Source organism: Carassius carassius, chromosome 13, assembly GCF_963082965.1.
Source record: "Carassius carassius chromosome 13, fCarCar2.1, whole genome shotgun sequence".
Taxonomy (NCBI): domain Eukaryota; kingdom Metazoa; phylum Chordata; class Actinopteri; order Cypriniformes; family Cyprinidae; genus Carassius; species Carassius carassius.
The window spans coordinates 12,730,474-12,748,321 of record NC_081767.1 but is presented as its reverse complement, the minus strand read 5'-3'; the positions used below and the strand labels follow the sequence as shown (position 1 = coordinate 12,748,321).

At 40.9% G+C, this 17,848-nt stretch overlaps 1 protein-coding gene across 1 annotated transcript; it reads right to left on the bottom strand.

The window, feature by feature from the left end:
- Nucleotides 1-7,921: 7,921 nt before the first annotated feature.
- LOC132155974 (uncharacterized) lies at nucleotides 7,922-17,671 on the bottom strand. The gene is made up of 6 exons (XM_059564770.1): nucleotides 17,623-17,671; nucleotides 13,419-13,532; nucleotides 12,233-13,305; nucleotides 11,972-12,127; nucleotides 10,676-10,768; nucleotides 7,922-8,684 (listed from the first exon to the last, which is right to left on the bottom strand). Exons 3-6 carry the CDS (start codon nucleotides 13,289-13,291, stop codon nucleotides 8,367-8,369), a joined length of 1,626 nt encoding a protein of 541 aa, XP_059420753.1. The 5' UTR covers nucleotides 13,292-13,305; nucleotides 13,419-13,532; nucleotides 17,623-17,671; the 3' UTR covers nucleotides 7,922-8,366.
- Between the last annotated feature and the right edge of the window lie 177 nt (nucleotides 17,672-17,848).

The window sequence follows — 17,848 nt, the reverse complement described above, 5'->3', positions numbered from 1 at the left end:
ATACTGCACGTACACCTTTATGGATGCACTGACTGAGAAGGTAGTGGACTTTAAAGTTGTAAGTTGCACCCAAGTGTCAAGCTCCAACACAATGGAGATCAAGGGTTTCAAAGATGCTCTACAAACAATTGAAGAGAATGGAGTTAAGGTGAGCACCATCTCCACTGACCGCCACCCTCAAATTGTGAAAGAAATGAGGGTAAACAATCCTGAAAAACATCAGCAATTTGACCCATGGCATGTGGCCAAAGGCCTATCAAAAAAATTAGCGAAGGCAGCAAAGACAAAGGAATGTGAAGGCCTGGCAGAGTGGATAACATCCAGAAAAAAAAAACTGTAGTGCAATGATATTTTTTATAGAAATAGCTTACTCGGCTTGTACATTAACAACTTTAGACAGTTTATGGTGTAATAGCTTTAACCATGTGCAGTTTCTTAGCGTAATGTGATGAGAAAGTGTGTGGTTTACAGTTCGCTGCGGCGTGATGAGATCTAGAGTCCGTTAAACACGGCAAAGTCAAGAAATCTCGCAATTTTAGGGGGCGAAAGAGTTAGAACAAACTTTAAAATATAAATTCTGGGACATACAGACGGAGCTCAAGCCTTCACGTGCACCCACTTCGCCATCTGCCGGAAGTCGACGAAATAAATACGACCGCGGCAGCACAAGCACAGCACATCCGCCAAAAATCAACCTGCACCAATGCTCGTTGATCGACTCGCCAAGCTTTACTTTTGTAGGTCGCATGGCAGTAAATAATACGATAATATGACCACATGGTCAATACAGATATTTAATAAAAACATTTAAACAAGTAGGGCTGTAGCATAAAACAATAAAAAACGCACGCCAGGTCTACACCGGTGTTCTGCCGATTTGTCCTACCTCGTCAGATTTTCCTACCGTAGCGCAAAATTTTTAGCTATATCTATCGATATATCCTACCTCATCGAAAAATCCAACTGCGTACTACTGCTTTGCTCCTGTGACTATACGTAAAGTAACTTTATCGAAGATTCTTATTAGGCAATGGTATAGGCTATTTACAGTGCCAAGAACATCATCAGATTGTCCTACCACTATAAAATAAACATGTAGGATGATTTTACAGTGCAAAATACCTTATCAGATTGTCCTACGACTGTACAATAAATACGTAGGATGATTTTACAGTGCAAAATACCTTATCAAATTGTCCTACCACTATAAAATAAACATGTAGGATGATTTTACAGTGCAAAATACCTTATTAAAATAAACAGGATGATTTTACAGCGCAAAATACCTTATCAGATTGTCCTACCACTGTACAATAAACATGTAGGATGATTTTACAGTGCAAAATACCTTATCAAATTGTCCTACCACTATAAAATAAACATGTAGGATGATTTTACAGCGCAAAATATCTCATCAGATTGTCCTACCACTATAAAATAAACATGTACAGTAGGTGGCCAGCCTATCTGGGCCTTACCGCCTGGTAACTGTAATTCAATCGCGTGTTAAAATCATTCGCGAAACTACCGCCAGGTGGCGCAAAGGGACGGATTGCGAAATGAATGTAATTGTAAAATGAGATAAAAGAAGGAAGTAAAACAACAATAACATTATGATATAACATTGTAACATTTAAAAAAATATATATTTTTTTTTTTTACAATTTGTTAATTTTTAAAATGTATAGGATAGTCTTAGGCTACAGTCTACTAAGCAAAAATTAAAAGAAAAATTAAAAGACCTTAACACAAAGGATCATATGCATGCTATTTTTATTAAATTATATATATGCTAAATGTTTTAATTTCATTTTCATTTCGGTTAATTCTTGGTTTAAAAAAAATCTTCAGGTTCCATATGCAGAGCGAAATGGGAACGGTCCAGTATTCAGCAATTATTAGTATATTAACGCTGTTATTATTCTTGATTTTTCAAACTATCAGCATTTTTGAATTATGCCTTATGTGTGACCAAAAAATAAGTATTATTTGTTTCAGCTGTTTAATCGTGCTGGTGCCTCGCGCACATTTACTGGAAACAGCAGTCGTTCACCAGACATTCTGTCACGGCACAGATCCAATGCGGCACGGAGATAGAACCAATTGCAGGTAAGTCATTTATTAAAGGGTAATCCAAAGGGGTAAACAGTCCAGGCAGGGTCAAAACCAGAATATCAAACATAAACAAGACACGAAGACAAGGCAAAGCAAGGCAAGAAGCGACGGACATGAATAACTATAGGACATTAAACAAGGACTCCGTAACACAGACTCAGACAGACCGGGTATAAATACACAGAAGGATAATGAGGGAACAGGAGACAGGTGGGGAACAATCAATACTAACAAGGAGGAAGGTGACCAAATAAGGGAACAGGAAGTGATAAGGTGACAGACACTGTGAGAAAGGGGGACATCTAGTGGAAACCCAGGGACACAACCCAGACACTGTGACAGTACCCCCCCTCTACGGAGCGGCTCCCAGACGCTCCACGACAGACACAAAACAGAGACCAGGAGGGAGGCGGACAGGTGGAGGCTCAGGGGGAGGGACGGAGGGCCAGAAAAGAAAAACATGGGGAACAGGCACTAGAATGTAAACACAACACAGAAAGACCAGGAGGGAGGAGGACAGGAGGAGGTTCAGGGGGAGGGACGGAGGGCCAGACTAACAGAAAGGAACAGGGACAGACGTTAACACAAAAACCAAAGGAAAAAAACAACATGAAGCCCCCCAGGGCGGAGCAGAAGACCACCACACCCTTGTGGTCAAGGCCAGAGCCCTCCAGGGTGGAGCGGAAGACCACCACAACCGTGTAGTCAGGGCAAGCGCCCCCCAGGGCGGAGCAGAAGACCACCATGTCCGTGTGGTCAGAGCAGAAGCCCCCCAGGGCAGAGCAGAGGACCACCACGTCCTCGTGGTCGACGCCAGAGTCCCCCAGGGCGGAGCGGAAGACCACCACAACCGTGTAGTCAGGGCAAGCGCCCCCCAGGGGGGAGCAGAAGACCACCACAGCCATGTGGTCAGGACCAGAGCCCCCCAAGGCGGAGCAGACCTCCGTGCGGCTGGATCAATGGGACAACAAAACTCTGGTAATCCCCTGGTGTCCTTACTGGACTCCAGAAGATTGGTGCTGGCCTGACACTGCTCATGAAGATCATTGGTGACTTGCATTTGCTCATGAAGATCAATGGTGACTTGACTCAGTCCTTGAAGACCACCGGTGACTTGACTCAGTCCTTGAAGACCACCGGTGACTTGACTCAGTCCTTGAAGACCACCGGTGACTTGACTCAGTCCTTGAAGACCACCGGTGACTTGACTCAGTCCTTGAAGACCACCGGTGACTTGACTCAGTCCTTGAAGACCACCGGTGACTTGACTCAGTCCTTGAAGATCACCGGTGACTTGACTCAGTCCTTGAAGATCACCGGTGACTTGACTCAGTCCTTGAAGATCACCGGTGACTTGACTTGACTCTGAAAGGTCAACGGTGACCAGCCTAGTCTCTGGAGGATCAGCGGTGACCAGCCCTGACTCTGGAGGATCAGCGGTGACTAGCCCTGACTCTGGAGGATCAGCGGTGACTAGCCCTGACTCTGGAGGATCAGCGGTGACTAGCCCTGACTCTGGAGGATCAGCGGTGACTAGCCCTGACTCTGGAGGATCAGCGGTGACTAGCCCTGACTCTGGAGGATCAGCGGTGACTAGCCCTGACTCTGGAGGATCAGCGGTGACTAGCCCTGACTCTGGAGGATCAGCGGTGACTAGCCCTGACTCTGGAGGATCAGCGGTGACTAGCCCTGACTCTGGAGGATCAGCGGTGACTAGCCCTGACTCTGGAGGATCAGCGGTGACTAGCCCTGACTCTGGAGAGTTCACTGGCACCTGACTCGACTCTGGAGAGTTCACTGGCACCTGACTCGACTCTGGAGAGTTCACTGGCACCTGACTCGACTCTGGAGAGTTCACTGGCACCTGACTCGATTCCGGAGGGTCAATTGGCACCTGACTCGTCTCCGGAGGGTCAACTGGCACCTGACTCGACTCCGGAGGGTCAACTAGCACCTGACTCGACTCCGGAGGGTCAACTGGAACCTGACTCGACTCCGGAGGGTCAACTGGAACCTGACTAGACTCCGGAGGGTCAACTGAGACTCTCATCCTGTGCAACGGCGCTGGGCAAGCAGCCATCTTGGGCCATGACTCTGGACAGGCGGCCCTCTTGTACTGTGGTGCTGGGCTGGCGGCCATCTTGTACTGTGGCGCTGAACCGGTGGCCAATTTGGGCATTGGCGCTGGGCTGGCGGCCATCCTGTACTGTGGCGCTGGACCGGTGGCCAATCTGGGCATTGGCGCTGGGTTAGCGGCCATCTTGTGCTGTGGCGCTTGGCTGACGGCCATCTTGTGCTGTGGCGCTAGGCTGACGGCCATCTGGTGCTGTGGCGCTAGGCTGACGGCCATCTGGTGCTGTGGCGCTAGGCTGACGGCCATCTTGGGTTGTGGAGCTGAACCGGTGGCCAATTTGGGCATTGGCGCTGGGCTGGCGGCCATCTTGGGCTGGGGTGCTGGAACGGTGGCCAATATGGGCATTGGCGCTGGGTTAGCGGCCACCTTGTGCTGTGGTGCTGGACCGGTGGCCAATTTGGGCTGTGGCGCTGAACCGGTGGCCAATTTGGGCATTGGCGCTGGGCTGGCGGCCATCTTGGGCTGTGGCGCTGGAAAAGTGGCCAATTTGGGCATTGGCGCTGGGTTAGCGGCCATCTTATGCTGTGGCGCTTGGCTGTTAGCCAGCCTGGGCAGTGGTGCTGGACTGGTGGCCATCTTGGGTTGTGGCGCTTGGCTGGTTGCCATCCTGGGCAGTGGTGCTGGGCTGACGACCACCCCGCCGGAAGAGACCGAAGTGGCTGGGTCATCCCACCGAAGCCGATGCTGCAGGTAACGCACGAATTCCCAGAATTCCAGTGTCTCTAACTGCGCCATCTCCTCATGAGACACTGGATCATCCAGCCCGCCATTGAAATAGTCCTTGAGGGCCGCATCGTTGTAGCCCATGCCCTCGGCCAGGGACCAGAACACCTGAGCCAGGGCACCCACTTCATTGCCCTCTTGGCGGAGGGCGATCAACCGAAGGTACTTGGTTCGCCGCTCCGCCATCTTGGCTGGGGAACGGAAAAATGACATACCGCTGGTTCCTAGTGTGACGGAGTCCTTCTGTCACGGCACAGATCCAATGCGGCACGGAGATAGAACCAATTGCAGGTAAGTCATTTATTAAAGGGTAATCCAAAGGGGTAAACAGTCCAGGCAGGGTCAAAACCAGAATATCAAACATAAACAAGACACGAAGACAAGGCAAAGCAAGGCAAGAAGCGACGGACATGAATAACTATAGGACATTAAACAAGGACTCCGTAACACAGACTCAGACAGACCGGGTATAAATACACAGAAGGATAATGAGGGAACAGGAGACAGGTGGGGAACAATCAATACTAACAAGGAGGAAGGTGACCAAATAAGGGAACAGGAAGTGATAAGGTGACAGACACTGTGAGAAAGGGGGACATCTAGTGGAAACCCAGGGACACAACCCAGACACTGTGACACATTCGGCTTGAGCACTCTGACATATTGTTAATTATGATTTTTTTTCCCTCGATACTGAAACGCACACAGCCTATTTACCTCATGAATAATAGTTAAGCTTCAAATGGGCAACATCACAAATATGGAAACGTTTGATTTCTCCCGATTGAGAAAGCCCAACCTTACCTTATGCTTAGCTTTAAATTATTATTATTTTTTGTTTTTTTGTTTTATTACTAAGCCTATATTATTATATATTGCAATTATATTTATCCATTAGAATTATATATTTTTAATTATTGTTTTGTTCTGATAAATTGTTTAAATTTAAAGGATTTGTTGTAAAATATTTTCTAGTTACTCTTGGTTAACAGTAATTATAATTATTTTAGTTCAGAACAGAGCCTGGGACTAATCTAGGTTATGCATGTTTTTTTTTTTTGTTTTTTTTTATTGCACCTGAAAATGACTTTGTTCATAACATTCACTTCATGCGATCTGGCGTAGATCAGCCTCCCGCATGCTCAGCTGTGGACGATTAAAAAATGTTTGATATAAAGCAGTGGTTCTCAACCCGCGGCCCGTCACGAATTCAAATGCGGCCCACACCACATGCTGAATTTAAAAAAAAAAACTTTATCAGTTTGTAAAATTTTATTGTTTACATCAATTAAAAAAAATGCTACTAATGAAATATAAGCTATATCCTAATGTTTTTATGTGTTTTTTTCTTTTCTTCATATATTATTTTCAGACATGAGCAGACCTACTGGCATAAGCATTTAACGAACACATACAAGCGCGCACTTTGGCAGAATTCAATTCAAATAGTCATCAACAGCCATTAGGTAAATTTCCTTTAAGGTAAAATTGCGCATCAGAATGGACAAATTTGTTTTTGAAGGGAGAAAAAAAAAGAAATGTAAAAAATGCCAGCGAATAAACATGTAAAAACTGTGAATAGTCGCAGTATCAGTATTGAAGGAGAAGTGCTGGATTTTCGTTGTTTTTTTTTTGCCCCGCAACTCACTTGAAGAAGTTCAGATAAATAGAAACACCATACACTATGTAACAATCCTTAATTGAAGAAATGTGGCAAAATGTCTCTGGAGAGAACCTCATATTATTAAATTCAAAAGTGCTTTCCATATTTGGATCAAAATAGGCTACATTTGTGAACGCACATTTTCTGAAATGTTGCGCGTCAGGTCATGCAAGCCTGCATCTTAAAGCCTCTGTCAAACTTTCTGCGTCCGCGAGTCTGCTATGGACCGCTAGGTAGGCATGAATTAAAAATCGTCATTGGAGAGTGTGTGCCGAGGCTCATGAGCAGACGACCACGCGGACAGGTGCGCGTGGTCAGTAGGCTTCAAAAGCAAAATTGCACATGTGCAGGCAGAGTGAAGAAGCTCATTGCTACTCGAACCTGTGCAATCCTTAAATAAAAGAATATAAAGACAGTCAGATGTGCAATAATTCTGGGCAATTGCACAGCGGACCATCAGCCTGCGCATTCAGAAGTATAAATTGAAGAAGTCTGCGTCTGCGCTGGCCGTGTACGCGTCCGGATTGCTCATGCGGAAAGTATAAAACAGGCGTTACAATCGCAACTTCTTTGTGTTACTCCTTTCAAGCTGAATCTCACAAAATTGGTCAGCTCCCGACAGCATCAGGTGTTTTATTTATGGGGATTAGAATTGTTTATTTCAATGAATGTAATAGATTATATATCATAATAGTTAGGCTATACTATTATAAATCAGGTTGGTTTGTATTGCTGACGTAATATGTAAATTATATGCGTAGACTTGCACTTAGACCATAGTGCGGCCCGTTGGAAAAAAAGGTTGAGAACCACTGATATAAAGGTTGCTGTCCCATTTTATACAGGAATTGTTCATTTAAAAAAAATCTAATTATATTGTTACACTCAAAAAAATATTTAGGCCTAATAAATAAGATTTATGTAATTTGATTGCATATAAATTTTCCATCCATTTGGATTACGTATTTTTAATGTAAACGTATTAATAAACTTAATGTGATAAATATTTGTCAGTCCTATATAAATAAAACAAGTAACAATTAGATTTATGTAATATTTTCAATTAATCCAATTTATTTTAAATGAATAAGAAATGTGCTTCTGTGTTATTATGTAATAAACCTATTTTACTTAAAATGCATCACATTTAAGTAATTAAACCCAATGTATTTTAAAATCATATTTATAAATTTGTATTTACTTATTCATCACCATTTCCCCTCCCCAATCACAATATACAACACAAAAAAGAACGGCCAGAGGGTCACTTCATTTCACATTTTTATTTTAGAAATAACAAGCACAAAAGGCAGCAAAAAGAGGAGCTAGCAAGACAGTCTGTTCTCACTTATACTGTGTTTGTGTCCAACCTCAACAAAAAATAAAGTACTTTCATTCTTTACTTAACACACCAAGGTTAATTGCACTACTTTAATTTTTTTTTTTTTTTTTTGCTACAATCATCCTATAACAAATAAATGCAAAGGATTTTAACAGACTGCAGGCATAGCACTTTTTCCCCAAGAACTGTGCTTAAAAAACTGCAAAACTTGAGGTAGACATAACAATCAGGTCAAATCTGATTCAATGACAACACTTTTTAACATTACACAAACATTTTCACAAATCTGTGACATGCAATAATTTGGAAAAATAGGGTGTTGGTTCTAACGAGTAGAAAAAGTGCAAGTCAAGAGCAAACATGTAAATATCAGCATATCTCTCAATGATTCACTGAAGCATCTTAATTTTCAGTCCCTGAACTTTTGGCGACAGCTTGGTTGTATCCAGTTCCATCAGGATTTTCTGAAAAGCTTCAAATGTGCACTTGAGGTCCTTTGGATAGTTTAAGTTAAGGGCATAAATTAGTCCAAAAAGCATCACACATCCGAGTGTGACACTTGGCAGGTTTTGCAGAACTTCAACTCCTTCAAGAACAACACCAACATCTGAAGGTTCTTCTTCAGAACCAGCGCCCTCCACTCGAATGACATAGATGCCCATTGTTGTCTGTGCAATGAGAGACTCAGCCTCCACACTTTCAGTGTCCTGGAGGATAAACAAAGAAAATAAGTTCCCAATGTGTTCCAAGTTTTCCTATTGATTCAGTCATGTAATTGAAATGATAATGAAGTGAAGTGAAGTGACATTCAGCTAATTGTACTGTGTTCCTGTTTTGCCATGAATAATGTATTAATTTCCCTATCTACAACCCGAATTCCGGAAAAGTTGGGACGTTTTTTAAATTTTAATAAAATGAAAACTAAAAGACTTTCAAATCACATGAGCCAATATTTTATTCACAATAGAACATAGATAACATAGCAAATGTTTAAACTGAGAAAGTTTACAATTTTATGCACAAAATGAGCTCATTTCAATTTTGATTTCTGCTACAGGTCTCAAAATAGTTGGGACGGGGCATGTTTACCTTGGTGTAGCATCTCCTTTTCTTTTCAAAACAGTTTGAAGACGTCTGGGCATTGAGGCTATGAGTTGCTGGAGTTTTGCTGTTGGAATTTGGTCCCATTCTTGCCTTATATAGATTTCCAGCTGCTGAAGAGTTCGTGGTCGTCTTTGACGTATTTTTTGTTTAATGATGCGCCAAATGTTCTCTATAGGTGAAAGATCTGGACTGCAGGCAGGCCAGGTTAGCACCCGGACTCTTCTACGACGAAGCCATGCTGTTGTTATAGCTGCAGTATGTGGTTTTGCATTGTCCTGCTGAAATAAACAAGGCCTTCCCTGAAATAGACGTTGTTTGGAGGGAAGCATATGTTGCTCTAAAACCTTTATATACCTTTCAGCATTCACAGAGCTTTCCAAAACATGCAAGCTGCCCATACCGTATGCACTTATGCACCCCCATACCATCAGAGATGCTGGCTTTTGAACTGAACGCTGATAACATGCTGGAAGGTCTCCCTCCTCTTTAGCCCGGAGGACACGGCGTCCGTGATTTCCAACAAGAATGTAAAATTTGGACTCGTCTGACCATAAAACACTATTCCACTTTGAAATAGTCCATTTTAAATGAGCCTTGGCCCACAGGACACGACGGCGCTTCTGGACCATGTTCACATATGGCTTCCTTTTTGCATGATTGTGTTTACCGACAGTGGTTTCTGAAAGTATTCCTGGGCCCATTTAGTAATTTCATTGACACAATCATGCCGATGAGTGATGCAGTGTCGTCTGAGAGCCCGAAGACCACGGGCATCCAATAAAGGTCTCCGGCCTTGTCCCTTACGCACAGAGATTTCTCCAGTTTCTCTGAATCTTTTGATGATGTTATGCACTGTAGATGATGAGATTTGCAAAGCCTTTGCAATTTGACGTTGAGGAACATTGTTTTTAAAGTTTTTCACAATTTTTTTACGCAGTCTTTCACAGATTGGAGAGCCTCTGCCCATCTTTACTTCTGAGAGACTCTGCTTCTCTAAGACAAAGCTTTTATAGCTAATCATGTTACAGACCTGATATAAATTAACTTAATTAATCACTAGATGTTCTCCCAGCTGAATCTTTTCAAAACTGCTTGCTTTTTTAGCCATTTGTTGCCCCCGTGCCAACTTTTTTGAGACCTGTAGCAGGCATTAAATTTTAAATGAGCTAATTAAGTGGATAAAAGTGTAAAATTTCTCAGTTTAAACATTTGCTACGTTATCTATGTTCTATTGTGAATAAAATATTGGCTCATGTGATTTGAAATTCCTTTAGTTTTCATTTTATTAAAATTTAAAAAACGTCCCAACTTTTCTGGAATTCGGGTTGTACACCAAATCTAAGATCAGCATAATGATGTGTTTCATGATTCTGATTTCATATTTTCCTTACTTTGTAATACCAACTGGATCATTTTATCCAGGTCATTTTTAGTTTGATCAATCATGCTCTGTACTGATTGCTGCATAGTTTAATCTTTCGCTGCACACTACACACAAGGGCATAAGCTAGACTGTGATACCAATGAGAAAATTAACATAATCAATGAAAATTGAAATTTGTAACATGAAGAGAATAGCTTGACACACACTTACCACATATTCTTTGACAAGTGTCTCGATGTCTTCATTGATGTAGACACTTAGGCATCTCAGGATACAATCACGCCTGGTGTTTATGTCTTCATTCTCAAAAAAGCATAAGAAGATCCCAAAAAACGTCATTAATTATTAACTAACAGTTTAAGTAAGGCTACATTTTAAAGAGGTAGTTCACCCAAAATTTACAATTATGTCATAAATTTTGTTCATCTTCAGAACACAAATGATCTCTTTTGAAGAAATCTGAAAACTTTGTTTCTCCATTGACAGCTACACAATCACCACTTTGACGCTTCAAATAATTCATAAAGAGATCATAAAACTATTCCATATGAATTGAGCAGTTTAGTCCAAATTTTCTAAAGAGACATGATCGCTTTATTTGATGAACAGACTAAATTTAGGCTTTTATTTGTATAAACATTGATCAGCAAACATAAACAGAAGCTCAACCGAACCTGCTTAACACACTAGAACAAACCTCACTGGTTCTCGCACATCAATGCGAAAATTCCTGAGCTTCTGTTTACTATTAACTGATGTGAGTTAATGAATGTTTGTTTGTGAAAAAAAGCCTAAATTCAATCTGTTAATTTCTTCAGAAATTTTGGACTAAACTGCTCAATTCATATGGAATAGTTTTATGATCTCTTGATAACATTTTTGAAATGTCAAAATGGTGGTTGCGTAGCTGTCAATTGAGGAACAGAAACCTCTCAGATTTCATTAAAAATATATTTATTTGTGTTGTACAGAGTCCTGCACATGACATGCAAGAAAAAAAATGTAATTGTGCGCACGATTTAGCAAATCGAGGGAATGAATTATTAAATTGTGCGCACTATTTACTTTTTTTCTTGCATGTCATGTGCGTAAGTTACGGGTTTTGAACGTCGTGAGGTTCAGTTAATAACACTTTTTTATTTTTGGGTGAACTAATACACTATTATAAAACACTATACACAGACAATAATCTTAATTATTTAGCAACTTATTTATATGAATAATGCTTTAAAAATATTGTGCATAAACAATAATGCTAATAAAGTTCTTTAATTTGAATAGAGAGAAACGGAAAGACTGTGTGTATGTGTGTGAGAGAGATTGAGATGTCCTCAGTAATAAATCAAATAAATGTGTATTTAATGTGTAAGAAAGATTGTGTTCTTGGCATCTCAGAGGGATAGAGAAAGTGTGTGTGTGCACGTGTGTGAGAGAGTTTTCTGAATTCCTGTAAAGTCAAATGAGTAACCAGTTGAAAACAAATGCAAAACATAAAAACACACTTACTTTAGCTGCCAATGCAATTACGGTGCAGATTTTCTGTCCTGCACATCCTCCTTTGTGACGGAACACCTTCATCAGGCCATCAGTGTATTTGTCCAGTTGACCAATGAATTTTGATATCAGCGGAACAGTTGTTATACGCATGAACTCCAAGTTGACCTGAAAAAAGATGAAAAAGGACACAACAGAATATATTTCACCTTAAACAAGATGTGTTAGTGTATAAATCTGCACTTCCGTTTCAAACAACACTTAACTACTTACTTCTCCAATTTCAAACAATGCTGGCCATCTGTTTCGGACCTCTGTAATCATTGGCTCCTGAAGAATTTCTTGTCGTCGGTATGAGAAGGTACGCTGCATCTTTTCCTTGATCACGGTCTCGTTATTCTTTTTTTTTAACTCGGTCAATAGAGCAACCCTTTCCACCTCCAGGCTGTCATTGGTTTCCCCTCTCGGATGGTTTGGACAGAAATTAACCTCTGCCCTCCGTGGCTTTTTTATGTTTGCAGCTGGTTTTCCCTGGCCTTTCTGTTTGTTTTTAAGTGAGTTGACTGTGACTTCTGGGTGTCCAGCTCGGCCAAGCTTGGTGCGGAAGTTCATCATCTTTATCTTAATATAGTGCTTCCATCCACAACACCCAGTCTGAGTTCCTTTCTCACGCAAACATGGATGGGTTTGTATCAAGGCCTCTGCAACTTTTTCAAACTGATTGTCCTTTGGATATGCTGTATACTTGATTATTTCTTCTGCAATGCCTTCAAGAATATCAGATCTGAGTTTGGGCGTAAGAGATAGGAGAGTTCCACTTGCATTGAATTCATCATTTCCCTTCTGGAGCTGCATCTCGGCACAATATGAAAATCGTGGCACTACAAAATCTTTAGGCCAAGTGCAAGATCGGGAGTCAGGAGATGACAATATGACAGTATCATTGCTGCTACAGGAGTCAGCAGATGCTGAATCACTTGGTTCTTGTGACGAGGAGCTGCAAGATACATTGGAGGGAGTAACTGGGATTGTGGAGCAGTTATCTTTAGTGGATGGAGCTGAGGATATTGCGGAGGTGGTAGCCTCACAAGGTAAGTATACCACTTTCAAAGTACTGCGATCTTGAATATCAGAAATTGATAAGAGGTTCATGAATTCGTTTCCAAAGTCTACGTCTTTGTATTGAAGCCTAAACTGCTCTGTTATGCCAAAGAAGGTCTTAATTTCAAAAGCCAATTCATCCACAGAAGACGGTATTCCGGATTTAATGCTTAGTTTTCTTGCATCATCTTCACTTCCAAAAAGGACTCTGAAGCTAACTGGTCTTGCCATCCTGATTTTTTAATCTAGAATGCAGACCCAAAAAACATAGGAATTGTCTTATTAATAAATAAAACATTGATATGTTAAAGTTACTACATTCTTTTAAAAAAGGTACTGAAAGTCTTATAAATCACACCTTTGATGACGATGTGTCTCCTCAGGGTTACCATACGTTTGGAACAAACTGTATAGGCCACAAGTGGATAGCAGTCTGTCAGTTCTTCAAGCTGAACCAGGGCAACCTCTTTACCTGGTGAAGAAGTCAACTCAAAAGATCTGAAGTGGTCTCTATACCATGCACACAATAAACGCACAATGAAACTCAGCTCATCTCCCCTTATGCACATTTGTAGAATTTCTGCAAATTCTGGCATTCCAGCAGTTGAACCACATGCAATTAACATTCCATTTTTGTAGGTAATTCCTCTAGTGGTGACACTTTTTGCAAGATGAACTTGACTGATATTTGGATACTTCTGCCTGAGAGCAAACACAACTTCCTTATTCAGAACATCAACCTGGACTGTAGAGACATTTGAAACTTCCAAATTTGATGTATTGAGTGTGGATGAATATATGTGGTAACTGATGAATTGCTGGTGTTTGGCTGCCAGTGTGAGTGCAATATTCCTGAAATTATTTGTGTGTCGAGCTACTTGTTTAAAAAAGCTATGTTTAGCTTCAAATCGCATCGTCCATAAACCTAGAAGAGGCCCAAAACACTTAATCAGGTGCGGGTAATGCTCAAGATAGTGGTGTTTAGGTAAAAGCTTTACGTCCGGGTTAAGCTCGAGTAGTCTCTGTCTGTGTTCAGACACTTTGACATCAAGATAAGCAATTGTCTCATCAGTGTGAACTGGTGCCACAGCTAATTCTACAATTTCCTTCAGGTCTAATATCACTTGCCAAGCAAGCTCATCCTCTGGAATCAAGTCTCCTACTAGAAATGGAAGCAATCGAATTAGATTCCAATTCTCGTGGGCGTTGCCACCTATTGTCTTCTTACATGAATAGCTGTTTGGAATAACTTGAGATCGATTTTTTTTTGTCATTCCACTTATAGGGAAATTTGACGATTCTTGTGTTAAGACATTCAAGACTGAAATACTTCTTAGTGATGAGAACACTGAAACATAGTGCCAGTTCAGAAGGGACAATACCCTTAAATAAGTCATGCACTATATCTGGGGGATATCCTGTGTTAACGTGAAAATATTGAAGATTTTCTGTTAAAACACACGCTCTCTTCACACCAAAGCAACTTGTGTCAGTTTCCTGTGCAGACTTTACATGTGCTTCATGTATTTCTTTTGTTCGAAGCAAAAAAGCACCTGAATGAACATCCCTTGTTTGAATATCTACTTTCTGAGCAGTACAAAATCAACAAATATACTGGCCAGAGAAGCTCTCTACAAAACCAGCCAATCCGTGGGCTCCCAAATTGTCCGCTACAACACTATGGACTGTTCCTTTGACAAACTTCCCAAGTTTTGAGCTGAAAACACCATGCTCTTCTAAAGTACAAAGGTCTTGTAAAAGTGGCTCTAGAATTTTTCCATAGCCATATACCTTTACATCTTCACTTTTGCACAAAACCGTTAAATAAATGGAAGACAGTGCTGAATGAGAGCCTGGTGGCAAGTTATTCAGAATCCAGTACACACTACACAATTTGTGTTTTTTTCGCGATGTACCCAGGGGATTACATAGCTCAAAATCATCGATGTAAAAAAGTTAAACAAATTCGCAACTCATCACCTGACAGGAAAGTGTTGTCCTTAAAATACAAACCGTCTCTTATAGAGCGATACTGCTGATTCTCTAACTGGTCTGTACTTTCCTGTGTTCTGTGGCTACTGATAATACTGTTTAACACTGCAGTACAATCAAGTAGCTGCTGTAAAGACTGCAGTAATGGGATATACTGAAACGTCCTGCTCTTTTTTTGGTCCAGAATAAACTCCACTGGCTCAACAATATTTAACAAGGCCCGGTTCCCCAAAACGTTCTTATCGCTAAGTAGTTCTTAACCTATTCCTTAACCTCTCTCTTAACCTTATGGCACGGTTCCCGACACGTTCCTAGGCTAAGTATATCTTCTGTAAGTCACACTTTCGTAAGGTTGGTCTGGACCATTCATAGCTCTCTCTTAGCGTTATTTGAGCTCATGACGCTACTGTACAGCAGTCTTTAGAAACCAGCGCAGTGAAGTACAAGTCAAACTATGGTACGTTGACAATTTTGTGGCTCAACAATGATTTTCTGTTATTTTTTAAGACCCATAATAAATTATGTTCGCAATGGATACAGGCCTATTTATGAAGTTGACTTTATGTGGTATCAGAACTAATATGTTGGTAATTAGCTTAGGCTTTTTCGTAATGTAATTAAAGCGAATTGACAATCAATTTTTTGATAATTAAAATCTGGCAAACATTATGGCTCTAAATGGCTAAGATCTATAAATGGGTAATCATGGTGGTGTCCAGTAAGCGACCAACTATAGCAGCGATCCAACGTGTCCTTGTATTGAATCAAAGGCAGAGCCAGACGCGGAGCCGTTTAGCCCATGTCAATTTTTTTTATTCGGCAAAACTTAAGCCCTTTTGACATTTTGCCTGACGTGGCTATATTAAAAAAAATTCGCCTCCGAGGACAGCTCATTATGGAGCTGCTGGACCTTCCCAGACCTGCGCTGGCCAGGCTAAAGCAGCGGAATTTTGCTTTAAGCCCTGAAGCCAAGCGCTACTTTTTTTTCTACAGAGAGATTCGTCGAGGTCGTGGGAGAGGGCTACGGCCTAATCAAGACCACGGTGTGGAGGTGCGTCCAGTTCCTCTGACGAGAGGCTTTGTGCCCTTTTTTTACGTTGCTTCCCCAGCATATTCTGTATCTAACTCTCTCTCTCTCTCTCTCTCTCTGTTCATTGTAGATAGGTTGCTTTTTATTAAAAACATAAACCAATTGCAATCAATACCGCATTAAACAGAAGTAACTGCAGCTGCTTGCCAATCAATTCTGATTGTAAAGTACCTTAGCATTAATATAAAAGTGTATTATATAATTTTTATAAGTCGTTAAACCCATGTCAAGAAGCGGCACAAGTGGCACAAAGGGATAAGGAGGGTGGATGATTAGCGAGGGATACCCGGTTCTTCTAACTGTCACAACATATCGTGTGAACATATTACTGACCATTTGATAATTTACTTTATAGTCTATATTTTACTGATAACTTAAACTACGTTAAAATAAATGTTACTGTAATAATTTGAGGAATGTTTCATTTGCATAGAACGTGTTGTCTTTCTTAACGCTGTAATGCACCTTCACGTGAAATGGAAAATCAATTCATGAGCAATCGATGCCAACTAATTCAGCACCCTCACTTTGGACAGCGCTCTTGTAACGTCGGACGTAAGAGGCAGCGTGCTAAGAAGCTTCCTAAGGGACACTTCGGGGAACACACTTAGAAACATCAACAACTTTGGTAAGATATATCTTTCGAGGTCTTCTTAGCGCGCTAAGAGTGAACGTTATCAGGGAACCGGGCCCAAATCCTTAAAGTACTCTTTTCTCTTATAAGTTGTAGAAAGGGGACCATCTTTCCCTATTGATTTTACTAAAGGGTTAGATTTACACAGTACATCAGCTAGTTCCTTAATAATTAAGCTATCAACTTCAAGGTTTTTGTTTTTGAAAAAATCTGAAAGACTGCTACAAGTTACAGGCACAGACACAGTACTTAAGAGGAAGTGTAGTTCATCAAGTAGTTCATCAATAATGTTTTCCAACTTCAGCAAAACTGCAGCTATTTTTTGTTCTACTAATTTCGGCAGGTCATCTGAAGTATCTATATCACTATCTGCATCTAACGGAGGTACAAAATCTACGCCAGCAGAAGATGAGGGGCTATAATCTACAGTACTACCAGATTCGTCTGACTGAGCAGCGAGTTTAACAACACCTGCCTTAAAATCGTTTAGAGTGTAGGGATTATGTTTACGATTTTTATGCGAGTGAAATGTTCCATATATTGTTGTTTGTCTCAAACGTACATCCTTCAAACATACAAGTTACGGTTTCATACTGCCTAAGATGTTGATTTACATGAGCAAAGTATTCCTTTTCAGTTGAAATTTCCTTACATGCACACGTCTGACAAAAGAATGTAGTTAACTGAACATTTGCTGCTGTTAACTTCCTGTGTGTTTGATATGTGTGACTCAAAAGATTCTTCCAACTTGTGAATGTACATGGGCAATCTGCATATAGACAGGGATACCGGCAATTGCGACCATAGTGGAAATGTTTCAGCCTAAAATGTTTTAGCAATTCATACCGGGTAGATAATGAAATGTCACACACTTTGCATGGCCACATTCACATATCTGTGAACAAAGACAAAAGAAAAAAAATAATTTACGTCCAAATATTAAAGAATCAACATAAATAATTTAATTTATACTTGATTTTACTGTAAGTCAAAATACAGCTGCTACTACTACTAATAATTTATTAATAACTTTTCTGTAACAATGAAATAACTACATAGCTCCAATTTATAA

Bases quoted from the DNA above. Each gene is read 5' to 3' on its own strand.
- LOC132155974 (XM_059564770.1), bottom strand. From the start codon at position 13,291: ATGGCAAGACCAGTTAGCTTCAGAGTCCTTTTTGGAAGTGAAGATGAT. The intron at 10,769-11,971 runs GTAAGTGTGTTT...TGCTTTTTTGAG, and splicing joins TAATTGCATTGGCAGCTAAA to AATGAAGACATAAACACCAG. The intron at 8,685-10,675 runs GTAAGTGTGTGT...TTTATCCTCCAG, and splicing joins CACTTGTCAAAGAATATGTG to GACACTGAAAGTGTGGAGGC.